This window comes from Lissotriton vulgaris, chromosome 5 (assembly GCF_964263255.1).
Source record: "Lissotriton vulgaris chromosome 5, aLisVul1.2, whole genome shotgun sequence".
Taxonomy (NCBI): Eukaryota; Metazoa; Chordata; class Amphibia; order Caudata; family Salamandridae; genus Lissotriton; species Lissotriton vulgaris.
Genome location: NC_141693.1, coordinates 1,036,191,002 through 1,036,205,445, shown reverse-complemented (window position 1 = coordinate 1,036,205,445; position 14,444 = coordinate 1,036,191,002). Strand labels below are relative to the sequence as shown.

Genomic DNA, 14,444 nt, shown 5'->3' with positions numbered 1-14,444 from the left:
TAAAACATAACTTATGGAGAAAAAGACTGTAATTTGTGAATCATAATTGTAATTTCCACCCTGGGCCACGTGCTTCCTATTTAAATTCAGGTGTATTGGAAGCAGATGGTGTAGACCTGGCGCCTTGTGTTATGTGGGTGTTTCAATGCCTCCTATTTGATGGATGCTGTACAGCTCACTTTCCAAGGTAAGAACAACTCTGCATGCCTGCGTCTGATATGAGTCCAACACTGCTCACAGAGAAGAAAAATACAAATAATTGAGGATTATTTTACCTTTTACTTGCTCATTGCACCTACAGCTATGCCCAGCCAAGTGTGTCAAATTTGTATTTTGACAGAATTTGTCTTCTTACATAAACAAACCCTCACTCATGCTTGCTCTCACATACGCACATATATATATACAGTCTTTGATATATTGCTGATGTGTGACCCTTTTCAGAAAATGTAATATTCACGGATCGTCTATTATACCTTATATTTGTACCACTGTTTACTGTTTTAGCATTTTTTTCCACAATTGCTGTGTATATTTCATTTTTTGCCCTCTTCCAACTTATTGTAAAGCGCTCTGATATCCTTCGGGATCTTGTTCACGCAATACAAAACTTTAAAAATAAATAAATATAGACCGTTTGAGCATAACCAGGTAAATGACTGCCAAACTTTTTTAGTTCACTTCGAAAAATGATTAGGTATTTCGTCACTCCCCTACACAAGCCATTAGTGATGGCAAATGACAATAAAATGGAACTATTCTTTTACAGTAAGTATGAGTTAGAGATTGCTGTTTTGCACATCACTCTCTTTCCAATATCTGGGTTTGAATCCCTCGCTAGCATCTAACTAATTTTGTGAAACCCACTGTACCATCAACAAGGTTATTGAACACCTTAGGTGACACTTTTAATCTTTCCCTGCCCCCTTGGACCCTCTCTTGCATGTGTATTATTCTGGACTAAAGTGCTTCCTCTGCAAAAATTAGCTGCCAAGTTTATTATCTATTGTTACATAAAAAATTAATTGGTATGAAAATGTGCATGGCCCAGGCCACCGATTGTTGGCTTGTCACATTGCGATATTCGTCCCAGCAAATTGCTCTTCTACCAACCTCTTTTACGCTCGACTCTACCTCTTCCAGCAGTGCCTACTCTCCATGACTGTGTTCATAATTTCTTCTTCTTGATTGGTCACCCTTGACCAATCAAGAAGAGACCCTCCCTACCTTCTCCATCTATTCTACACATTGTTTTGTTGCATGTGCTGCATTTTCTCTGAAGCTGCAAATTACCGAATAAATACTTACAGTGCTTCATAATTATAGACAACTTGATGTTCATTAAATTTTGAAAAGCACTTAAAATAGACCTGTCTCATTGTAATATAATTCATTAGCAGCCATAAACACAGGGAGACGTTTTACAGGTGGAAGATAAGACTGAGAAATTTACATGTAAATGTACTTTCACAAATAAATGATTGCTCCTTCGTTTGCTAATTGCGTTGTTGATTTTTTTTAGTTTATGGTTAGGAAGTCAGAAAGCAAAATATGTGTGGGTGGCTGCCTTGTATTTAGGTTTGTCTGAATTAAAAGGTACGGGACTAGCATGTAATTTCCGTTGTGTCTACTTTGTGCTGATAACAGGGATTACTGAATTAACCGGCAATTCTACATCTTTATGAATGCGTGTAATTAATGTCAAAGGTGCAAACTCTGTGATCTAATTTGGGTCAGAGGATATACCATCTCAGTACACTGGTCCCTCTTTCCCAGGACACCGGATATTCTCCCCATCCCGACCTCGTATCCCCGCCATGCGTCGAGCTCACCAATTCTTGCCATTTCAGGAGCCTTAAGAAAACGATTCTGTCCCCACCTGAATATTTACATACGACACTTACTAAAATGCTTAACGTGATAAAACTGGGTATAATAAAACAACATACTGGGTGATTTAGAATAGTAATCAGTGGCTAGAATTGTTCAAGGATAGAGAGTGGTCGCATAAGGCCTGCCTGCGTCGAAAGTAGAATTATCTGTGAGGACCGACGTCGCGCAGGCTCCGGTAAGCCCTACTGATGGCAGGACGTGTTCCCGTGGCGGGGGGCGTTTCTAGATATTTTTCCGAGGTCCGCATACCTAGTTTCCCTTGAGCTCATCATCTCTGTCAGGTTAATCAATAGGCGCCGTATGGCAGAGGGTCAGTAATCAGTGTCATGGCGCCTTTAAAGCGTGTTGGAAATTTGCTTAAAGCCTGGGCCAATTAACATCGAGATGATGAATGGACGGGTGGATGCGAAGAGCGCGGCGCTCTGGGGCTTTGTGAGAGGGAGACGCTCAGCTGTTGAGCAGCAGACACCAGCGAATAAAATCAGCCATTCATGCGCGCGCCGTCCACCCACTCTTAATGATAATGTCAATCGAGCAAAATATACACACATTGGACTTGTCACGAGTTCATAAATCAAAGGAGTTTGTCAAAGGCATTCAGATAGATTAACGAGGCAGCGGCAATAACAAGTCAAATTTGCATAGAGAATTGCCCGAATCTCAGTAAATTATGATCCTGTTTTTCATTTGATTATTTGCTAATGTCTCGAGAGGGAGAATGATTATATTAGCATGCAAAATCTACAACAGCAGTGGAAATGTGAGGGGTAGAGGGCCCGACACACCACGGCAATCAATCAGCTTTTCATACAAGCATAAAAGAAGGCGCGGAAATGAACTTTTTTATGATGTCTCCCCCTATGCTAGGGAGCGGAATGGTTCGGCTCAACGGAGATGTTATATTGAACTCAGCTCTGCCCAGAGGCAAGTTATAGTTATGCTGTTTTAACAAACCTATCCATCTGCCAACCAGATTGGAATTCTCCGATCTGAGGCTCCCATTAACCCTCACTGACAATACCAAAAAGAATTAAGGATTTTGCAGCATTAACTTTGTAGTGCATGATGCGTTCTCTGCCTCTTCACTCGTTACAGCTTTTGTTACAACCCCACTCTACACTGCATTGTATTGTATTGTAATTGCATTTATAGTGCTTGCTTGCTTGCTTCCCCCGATGAGGGGTGAAGCACTGTAAGCGTGTAGCACACTGGTTCGTTATGTAGACAGTATTCATTGGTCATGGGCTTGGTCTGGTGCTCTCAAGGAAGCCAGTGCTGTGTGTTTACATCTGTTTCTTTGTGGCATATTAGATTAATAGAAGGTAGGTGTAATCACGAGTGAGAGCTATGTCAGTTCACTCAAATCGTTGGGATGAGATTAGAATTGTTCGGATGCAGGGAATGGTTTCAAAGAGGGGGTTGTGGTCTATTAAATGGGGAGTGGGTGGTTCTGCTGAAATAAAATACCAGACAATAAAGCAGACAGTCATGCGGCTTAGAGGAGGCACCACTCAGAGAGAGGCGTGCAGAGGATGGAAGGAAGGAGAGGGTAATTCGATAATGAGAAGGGCGAGGGAAGGACTCGTGACCCTTCACACCTCCACTTTAAGAGTATCGTACATTCGTTAATGTTGCATTTCAGGAATATTGATCACTGTTCTGATGAAATATTTTTTCCAAGTTCGAGATTTTTTTTCGAGGAACATTTTTAGTAATAGATTTTTTAAAATAAATTACTGACAAATAGTTCATACAACACTTTTATGTTAAAGAAAGTTTTCATGAATTAATTTTATTATTAAACATATAACTTTAGGGCTACTTGTCGGGGTTTGTGGCCAAACCATCTATTACACACATGTAAGCTGAATTTTACAAGCATTCAGTTAAGCGTCCAATCCGACTCCTTCACTCTGGTACTGAGATCTAAGTGCTGCAAGAGGCTGTGAGGGTGTCACTATTGTGAAGCAGCCAATCATAGAGTGATATGATTAATGCGAGACAGGCCTCAGCCAACATCACTCTAGAAGCCATTTAAAAAAATCTCTACTTATTGATACTAAATTGGCAAAACGTTCTTTAATTTAGCATTCTCTGCTGCAGGAATATTTTTCTTGCACAGGAAGAAACTCCCCATTCTGCTTCCATTTCTGTCATGAATGTACTGAATGTGAATGCTCCGAAATGAATCATGTGCCGAATATATTTAAGTCGAACACATTGTTAAGCAGTTCAGTTTCACGTTGGCTAGTGAATTTTTATAGCTAAGTAACAAAGGTCTGGGATTTAATAGCAACAATGACTTCCAGATAAACCATTTGCTAACAGTGGGGCATGTGCAGGATACCTTGTAATAGCATGCTATTGACGCTGTTGTTGGTGCTATATTGGTTTCCCTCAAGCTGTGTGAGAAAATATGCACTTTGCATTTTTTAAATGTGATCCTTGTACCGCTTTTTTTCTTCCCCACTTCACCTGCCCTCCCTGCTTTTTCTCAGAAAGTAGAAGTACTTCTGTGAGGTAAGTATTCTCACCATCAGATATATTTAGTGGCTACAACAATCCTTGTTTCTAACGAGCGTATTGTGTTGATAAAGCTCTCATAGGAATTGTCCAAGAGGATGTGGCCACCACTGAAAACTCCTGATATTAATGAGAAAAATGAAATGCGGATTCCTTTCCTTCTACAGAATTCCTCGGAGAGAGAAGACTGTACTAACGATGAGCCCCCTAGGAAAATCGTGCCAGAAAAAAGTACCATCAGAAAGGTACGCTATGCATGCAACGAGTTTTCCTTCAGAGAAATGATTCTGGATGTTATGAAAATGAGCTTACCCAAAATGACTGCAGTTGTTTTTTTGTATTGGAGTTCACTGACATAGGGGATTGCTCCTTAGGCTATAAGAGGTTGTTGACAACCTTTGTCTATCCACTCATCTTGCCATTACATTGAGTTACTCCTACTATCCAGTTCCAAGGTGCAGAGGCAGTGTTAACCTTGCCTTATTAAATAAAAGGAGTCATGTGATGTTGTATGGTATTGTGCTAAAAGCCATTTTAAACTTCTAGTGGATTTAAAACAAAAGTCTTCTGTGCGCAAAACGAAGTGGGTGCTGGAGAATCTGTTGTAATTTGCTGCACGTCAGTCTGCTATGCTGTAGTACAGTACTGGGGACCCAGTTCCAGATTTGCTAAGCGCTGTGCATCACCTCGTAGCCTACCAAATAGAAATTTAGCAGCAGGCTCATTTGTTTTACCTGTTTATGGAAAATTAATGTTTTTGTGTGGCCAAAAAGGTCCAAGGAAGGAAGCGGTGTCAGAATTAGTGACAATGCGCTAGAGTCGAGATAGATAATACATATCTCAAGGAGCGATAAGTAATATGAACAGTGTAATGGGCTGGCCCCACGTGTTCAGGAGACATAGTAGACGTAGCCGAGTTGAGTTTGATGTGATTTATTAAGTTCATAGGTAGAGGTTACAGCAAGCCCCACCAGGAGCTGCCTACTAGCTGCTCAGCCCATCTCCCAACTGACAACACTCACACCAGGCACCCAAGCATTCCACTCATGTCACTCACACCAGCATTCTACACGGAACACTCACACTGAGCAGCTAGTTGGAAGGTGAAAGGGAACATAAAAGCATAACATGAGAATACTACATATCCTCTCCCTTTTATATTGAAAAATAAATAGAACCACAATAAAATGGGAAAAAAAACTAACCACAGCAATGTACAAATGACGAAAACAGTCCATAAACACTGGGATGAGTGGTAAAACCACATCACGAGAGGGAAAACAGACAAACAAAGGAGGAAAAGAGAATGAAAGGATAAAACACACTAACACCATCCTCCTCCTTTAATATAGAATAAAAAATGTAAAAGTAAGGAGTGTAAGACCAGCTCACAGATACAAAATGAGCAACAACCACAATGAAAGTAAAAGGAGACGTACCCCAATACTAAAACTCTATGGGTGAACTACACCCCAAAGAAGTACTCCTTAATTAAGGAGACTGTGGCCAAAACACCACCCCTCATGTAGGGGACCATGCAAAGATGGGACTAACCCATAGGCTAAGCAGGGTAAAGACTAATGTTGCATGGGACTGGCACCTAGGAACATGTGCAACACAAGAAAACGCAGATGCAGCACAGTGTGCCTCACTCACACATAACGTCAACGTGAAGCACAGGGTGACTTACACACAACAGGTTGACGCAAAAGCACAGGGTGAGGCGCAGGGCGACTTATACACAACATGAGAAGGTGACAAGGTGAGACACGGGGCGGCTTACACACTGGACACAAAACAAAGTGGAGGGACTGACACCCAAAACACATAGAAGTGTCCAACACACATAAACGGGGAAAACACCCCATAACCCAAAAGAAAGAGGGTCAACAGCAAAGCTGTGAAGACTAATAAAATGGATATGGGGCTGACACCCATACCAAATGTAGCAAAGGTAAACATCCCTTAATCAATGACAATAACATGAAGAAGAGACATGGGACTAAGACCCACTCCCATCCCATAAGCAGGGATATGACATCTGAAAACTCATTAGCACCCTCACGGGCGGATGTCAGTCACAGTTGGAATAGCTCCACACTTTCAAGTCCAAGTTACATTAATTCATGCCCATTGCGGCATTCTGCTTTCTGTCTCGCTACCTTTTTCTTCCCAACACTGCTCGGTTTTGAATTCAGCTTGCTCACAACTGCTATGTCCTGAAGATAATCTCGAATAGCTCGGATCGAAACGTCGTTGAACACCTACAACAAGAACTTTGTACACTTTGTATAGTTTATTCTTGAGGAGTGCTCCTATGTGTTGTCAATGCGATGTTTATATTTTAAAGTCACCCGCACTTAGCACATCACATTTGTTGTTACTTTACTATGTGAGCGCCTGAATTTTTTATTGCATAATTTCATAAAATAAATAACAAACGATATTTTGACTCACATGTCCCTGTTCATATTACTTATCACTCTCTGAGATATTTATTATCTATCTCGACTCTAGCGCATTTTCACTAATTCTGACACCGCTTCCTTCCTTGGACCTTTTTGGCCACATAAGAACCATTGTTTTACCAAAAACATTATTCTACCTCAGGTTCACTTATTAGGGTCCCCTTGTTTTCCTTACTACATTTGTTGTACCTCGCGCATATAGCAAAAGAATGAGGGTCTGGCCTGGTTAGTTGCAGAACAATATGATCCAATACAGTGTGCTGCAAATTGCTCTTCGAACCCATTTTCTCTACTTGGCATAATATTTTCATAATAAGCATGTGCTAATTAGGAATACACTAATTAATGAAGATTGGATCCTTCATTCTGAATATTTTCGCTTTACAGGATTTGAGGGTAAACATGGATCAGAGATAAACCACTGCCCTTTCACTTCTGAAAGAGGGTGCTTGAGCTGACGAGTAGCATCTCGCTGCAGTCCTTCCAATCCCCCGCTCATCCTCCCATCATCTCTGTTTTGATAGACAGCAACAAAAACATGTTTTCCTAATGATCAAGAGTGCCTGTGGCTCTACTGGCATGCGTTCTGATCTGTCTTTGACAAAGGTATCTCTTTAACAGCAATACATCATGATCCTGGATCTCAGTGGCGTCATTCACATCTGCTCAGTAATGACCCATGCACCACAGGCCTCTGCTGACATCGCTCACATCACACTCCGACATAGGATGCCTAATTAATATTTAATACACAGGCACCGTCCCTTTAGTAGCATTGTGCGTGCCAACTTAAAGCTATCCTTTTTTTTCACAAAAAAAGTGCTTTGCTGGTCTTTGGCCTTAATTCAAAGTGCCATTCAAGTACAATTCACTTTTATCATACGGACAACAGCACCTGTGCTCTGCCAAGATTTGGAGTGGAATGGACAGATGGTCCCCACCAGGGTGGATGCAGTCCTATTGTGCATACACCCTGATCGGAGCCCATTGCGTTTCCTCAGGCGGAGTGTTCCTCATTTGTGAGTAGGCTGCACGCCCCTGGATTTGCTTGGCTGTGGGTAACTGACAGGAATTGCCCATTGGTTGAGGCTTTGGCTGAATTCTTTTTGGAGAACTGCAGTTTCAGGAGGTAAACAGGTGGTATACCTGGGATCCATGTTACAATCCATGCGACATTGCAAGCCACCTGGGATGCGCAGAATGTACACCAATAACTTGATGGTCTAAATTCTCCATCTAAATTGATTAGAATGGGATAAATGCACTGCGTTTCTAATTATCTTACTCCTGATTACTCAAGTTAGTCGGTGCACCTGAAGGTAACGTCGAGAGTCCAACGACGTTGAGTATACAGTTCAAAAAGTGGGTCTAGAGGTACTCTAGAACCATCCCTTCCAAGGCACTCATGAAGTTGTCTCCATATTACAAGAAGACTTCCACTCTAGTGTTCAGATCATTCATTAAATGCTTTTATTTCATCACAATTAGGTATGATCCTTTGTGTATAAATTTCTTTGTAGTTTACATAGTTATAATCATCATTTAGACATTGTCATCATGAAGCGTCCAATGCATTTCGGGCATGCAGTAATATGCCCTTCGTCAGGGAAAACGACACTGTCAAAAATTAAATAAAAGGCATTGTAACTAATATGAAACATCATATGTCATGTATTCAAAAAACAATATATCAAAAAAACGACAATGTGGTGGTTGGTGTTTACAAACAAGAATTGCGTGAGGTGAGTGAGAAAAGAACGTGATTTGCATAGATAGCATGCATAGTAGAAAGCCGACGGTACAATCAAAATAGTGGAGAGCTGATCAAACTCACATGACTGGGGTATCCAGTTTAGAGTGAAATCTGTAGGGAAACAGATAAAGGAAACGCGGCTCTTACAAACAAGACTCTTGCAAAATACAAATATATACATAATATAAATACACGGAGGCTCGCCCGTTAGTCCTTTTTTTCATGTCTGTTGCGTGTCACACGCCACATGACCGGAACTCTGCTTAAAATAATCGCGTATACTGACGAACTGTGTACCAGCCCGTACCGCGAGACGATCCGAGTGGAACCTACACTTCCACAGATTAAGGTTAGTAGAGTATACGAGCGCATTCATATGCGTGAATTTAGGATTACATTCGTGTACTTTTGCAAAAGTCTTGTTTGTAAGAGCCGCGTTTCCTTTATCTGTTTCCCTACAGATTTCACTCTAAACTGGATACCCCAGTCATGTGAGTTTGATCAGCTCTCCACTATTTTGATTGTACCGTCGGCTTTCTACTATGCATGCTATCTATGCAAATCACGTTCTTTTCTCACTCACCTCACGCAATTCTTGTTTGTAAACACCAACCACCACATTGTCGTTTTTTTGATATATTGTTTTTTGAATACATGACATATGATGTTTCATATTAGTTACAATGCCTTTTTTATTTAATTTTTGACAGTGTCGTTTTCCCTGACGAAGGGCATATTACTGCATGCCCGAAATGCATTGGACGCTTCATGATGACAATGTCTAAATGATGATTATAACTATGTAAACTACAAAGAAATTTATACACAAAGGATCATACCTAATTGTGATGAAATAAAAGCATTTAATGAATGATCTGAACACTAGAGTGGAAGTCTTCTTGTAATATGGAGACAACTTCATGAGTGCCTTGGAAGGGATGGTTCTAGAGTACCTCTAGACCCACTTTTTGAACTAAATTCTCCATCCCCATGCAGAGGTGCCTGGGCTCTGGGCATGTGAATGTGAGCCAGACCAGCTAGCATTCCCATACTTAGTGAGGCCACTCACTGATATAGATGAGGGATTTGTTTCAGATAACATACACATGTCTGCCTGTTTAATAAGGCAATAGATGGCAAGTGCCCTTTCTGTAATACGAATTCTCTCTGGAATGCAAGATATGTCCCCATCAAACATCTACTCCTTCAGTGCAAATGGCCACTAGGAGCAATATGTTTCCTGGGGGCCATTTAACGAAAGCTAAACACGTCACTGGCATTAACTTCCCTGTCTGTAGTTTTTACACCTTCGTGGGTAGTCAACTGATTTTGTTTTAGGTCTTTCTTGACAGTGCAACTGTATCTATACCTTATGTGCTTGAAAGAAAAAAAGCTTTCAGAAGAACTTCTCAGATAGGGGCTTTGGTTCCAGCCATCTGTTGATTTCCTTGAGTACTTCATTTAATTGGGCAGATGCATGCTTCCACTGAAAAAAGTTCTTGCACTGCACCTTTTGCCTTGTGTGAAAACACATGCTACAGCAGCATAACTGAATTTGGTATGATGTCAAGCCATTCAAGTCAAAGATGAACACTTTAGTCTGATCTATTTATAATGAAAAGTTATAAGAAAGGCAGAAGGATGTTGTGTGTAGTATGAAACTCACATGCTAGCATCAATATCCATTGAAGGCTAGATTGCAATCCAATCCAATCCAAAATTCTTTATTTCCGCCGTTTAGGCCATAAAAGATGCATAAAAACATACGAACATACAATCATTTGGTAACATTAGAAATTTGAGGCACATAAAATACATAAAAACATATAAGCAACAATCATTTGATGACATTGGGTGTGAGAGTAAAACATAATGTATTGAGAGACATTGACCGCGAAAGCTAAAGGTTACAATGGCAGCGAGGGGGTAGGCAATACAGTCCTATGATGATCTTGCTTTGAGCAACTTGGACCTAATGCGCCACATGGCCAAAAGATATTTTGCAACTGCGAATACAATGTGTGGGGAGGAATCAGTTTTCCGTATTCTAAACGATATTACAAAGTTCCTTATACCCATGTTCCTACACAGGGGCACAAGCCAATGTTTCCTAGGTGTCTTGTAGGAAGGGCAGAAAAACAGAACATGGATTTCCTCCTCATCGCAGGAATTACAGCCAGGGCATATTTTGTCCCCCCCATTGGTCCATTTCCAAGTAAAAGATTTAATAGGTAGAGTGCCAAACCGCCATTGGATAAATAGCTTCCTTGCCAAAGTCGGGAAGATGAAGTCCATAAAGGTTTCAAACTTGTAAGAATTTTTGGATTCAATAAAACGTTGAGTTAAAATACCAGTGCGGGGTGCAAGCACATGAGAGGCAAGACTTTGTTCCTTGTAAGCTTCTACGAGTCTTTTCCGGGGGGACCCTATTGCAGCCTAATTCCGGGGCCTCCCACAACTCGTGGAAGCCCAGCCGGTACAGTTCTTGCTTAACAAAGGATAGCCAGGGGATCTTGTCACTATGGTTTAAGTTCATGACGTGAACAAGATCTTGCCTATAGTGTTTTAGCTTATTTGTTGACCAAAGTCTGTGCCAGAATCTTAATGGTTTAGATTCAAGGTCCTCCCTTATAGACGGTAGACCCAGATCTAGACGTAAGGGAAACAGAGGAGTTGCAGTTGGGAGGGCCAGAAGACGTCTCAGGAAATTATTTTCCACACACATTAACTCATTTGCAGCTTGATGACCCCATAGTTCGCTGCCGTATAGTGCAGCCGACTTCGCTTGTGTTTTATACATTTCAACTGCAGGAGCTATGGGTTTAAAAGTTGAGGTGTTCGTAACCCTTAAAATAGCCCCGGACAGTTGAGAAAGCCTTATTCGCGAACTTGAGATCTGTGGTCCCCAGGATAGGTTCTCATGCAGGGTTATGCCCAGGTACTGGAATGTTTTTATCCTCTCCAGTTCTGTGAATATCAGGGAAGGGTTGGGTCTAGTTGTGGGGGAGGGGTTGAAAATCATGAATTTGGTCTTCCCTGTATTAATCTCAAGACCATACTGCCTACAGAAAAGACCAAATCCATCTAGGATTCGCCGAATTCCCATAGGGGATTTGGAGAGCAGGAGGGTGTCGTCAGCAAACATGATTGCCGGCACCCTCCTGCCCGCCAAAACCGGGGGGGTCGTTGTCCCTAACGTTAACTAAATGTGTGATGACATTATTAACGTAAAGGCAAAAGAGTGTAGGCGCCAGGACGCATACCTGCCTAACCCCCCTGGAAACAGGAAACCTTTTTGACAGAACTTCACCCCTCCCACATCGTACCTGGGCAAAATTACCCTCATGGAGTCTTATTATGGCCTGTAGTAGGTGGATGGGGACTCCCATCTCCTTAAGGACCTCCCAGAGTTTTTTCCGTGGTACCAAGTGGAATGCTGACTTCAGGTCTACGAACACCATGTACAATCTCCCTCCCTCAATCCTCACCGATTTCCAAAAAAGGAGGACGAGGCGGAAGATTTGGTCCATGGTGGACGTATTCTTCCTGAAGCCAGCCTGGAGGGGGCTTAGGATATCATTCTCCTCCGTCCAGTCCAGGATTTGGTCCAATAGAAGTCGAGAATAAAGCTTTTGGGGCACATCTATAAGGCTGATCGGCCTGTAGTTGGATGGGAGGAGAGGACAGCCCTTCTTGAAGATAGGGACTATCTCTGCCCCCAACCAAGTACAGGGGATCGCCATTCCACGTGCAATTGAATTAAAAAGGATGTGAAAGTATGGCGCCCAGATCTCTGGATGGGACCTAAAAAGGTCACCTGGTAACTTATCAAGGCCCGGGGCCTTTCCCAACGCTAGGCCGTCTATTGCACAGGCCACTTCCCCCAGACTGAACTCCAAGATGTCTCCAGGGAGGGATAGGAGTGCTGCGACAACATCATCGGTGTTCTCGGAGCTATCTACGTAAAGTTTACTAAAGTGATCTTCCCATATGGATGCTGCAATATTGGGCTCAACTGCAGCTTTGGGTTCTCCTGAGCCAGTATTAACTAGTAACCAGAATCTTCTAGAGTCCTTGGTTCTTAGGGCTGTTGAAAGGTCTTGCCATCTATCCCAGTCCCAATCTGACCTAGCACGGGCCATTGTGGCCTTATACTGGCGCCTCAAGTCGGCCACCATGGTCCGTGCAACACCTTCTTTAACTGCGGTGATTAGGTCGGATTTGGCCTTTCTACATTCAGAGTTATACCAGGAGGAGGTTCGGGTCTTTTGCTTGGGCTTCACCACCTCAGGGTAGAGAACCTCACCTAGAGCTCCCACTAGGTCTTCATGAATAAGAGCTAAAGTTTTATCAAAATCCTGGGAACTAGATTGGCTAACTAGCTCACCCAGGGCCTCAAATTTTGGCAGCACAAGCTCATAGATTTTCCTAATGTTTTCTTTGGAATTTGAAAATTTCTCCATCTCACCCGACGCCTGTTGGAGGTTAATACCAGATTACCCAGATCATCTCTATCCTCGTGGGGTAGAGGTCCGGGATTTGCTGGAGGATGAACCAAGGAGAGTAGGAGAGCATTGTGATCACTATCTGTACGGGGGATTATTTTAAAATCCTCTACCTTTGGCCAGAGACTAATATCTACAAAAATGTAGTCTAGTCGTGACTTGTGGTTCTTCCTATTGAATGTGCATTTTGAGGGAGTGTCTGAGGTCGTTCGTCCATTGCAGGCTCTTAGCGCAAAGTTGAGGGTCAGGTACGTGATTTGGACCGCAAGTGGGGACCAGGATCTGGGGTGGGGCGATTGACACACTGGAACACCCCAGAAATCGTCTTCTGCCATAAGAGCCCCTTCCCTCAAGCCCTCTAAGGGCTCGAAGTGGCAGTTGAAATCTCCACCCATTACCACCTTATAATCAGTCTGCAACTGTCCCAGAAAGGACGAAAGTTCTTCTAGTGTGGTGGACTCCGCCGTAGGGCCAACAGGGCGGGAGTAGACATTTATGATTGCCAATTTGGGGGCACCTGGCCAGTTCAGTACAACACACTGAATGTCTTGCGAGGACGTGGCTATCACTCCGCTGTGCAACCAATGTGACACGCTACCCACACCGCCAGACCACCCGAGGGCCTCCCCTTACCATTCCAGGTAGCCTTGATTTCAAAAATTGCGTACCCAATTTTGGACGTGGGTTCCCTCGCCCATGTCTCTTGAAAAAGACAGATGTCACTATTTATTACTAGGGAGTCCCATTCTTCAGTGTGTATTTTATTAGCGATGCCCGCAACATTCCATGACAATACCTTCAGGACTTTAGATGGGGTATTAGGTTTAAGTCCCTGCGTCCCCGTATTGCCACTATCATTATTAGCATGCAAGACAGAGATCCCAGGAAGAAGAGATGGACTCTGGTTAGATGTCGCTGAAGAAGCTGGAGTCGAGCCAGGGGAATCACGTGAAGTCTGTGGAGGGGAGTGTACACAAGAGAAATAAGATTTATCATCTTGTACCCATAACCCCCTCTCTGGAGAAAGAAGACTAGGGGAGGTGCCCAGGCGTCAATCGCAGGAATCCAAACCAGAAAAAGCTTTGAATCTATTGTTGACTTCCAAGGGAGTGAAAGGAAGCAGGTGATCCATCCCTCGTTTCAAGAGCATAGTCCGACCTCCTAAAGTTGATTCCATAGCCCCTTTGTGGAATGGTTTCCCACCCAGATACATTCTTTGAGGCCATAGGGCCAGGCAACGGGGGGAAATAATGATTGTTATGTTTGTGGCCTAGGGTGCTTGGCTGGGCCATGGGTGGCCAG

At 42.7% G+C, this 14,444-nt stretch overlaps 1 protein-coding gene across 2 annotated transcripts in view; it reads left to right on the top strand.

Annotated features, from left to right (window-relative positions):
- The window catches only part of BTRC (beta-transducin repeat containing E3 ubiquitin protein ligase), a 1,268,207-nt gene that overhangs the window by 413,721 nt on the left and 840,042 nt on the right, over positions 1-14,444 (top strand). For both annotated transcript variants that reach the window (XM_086922668.1, XM_086922669.1), the window contains one exon: positions 4,584-4,661. In XM_086922668.1, the coding sequence (XP_086778794.1) occupies positions 4,584-4,661 (78 nt within the window). The remainder of the gene's footprint in view (positions 1-4,583; positions 4,662-14,444) is intronic.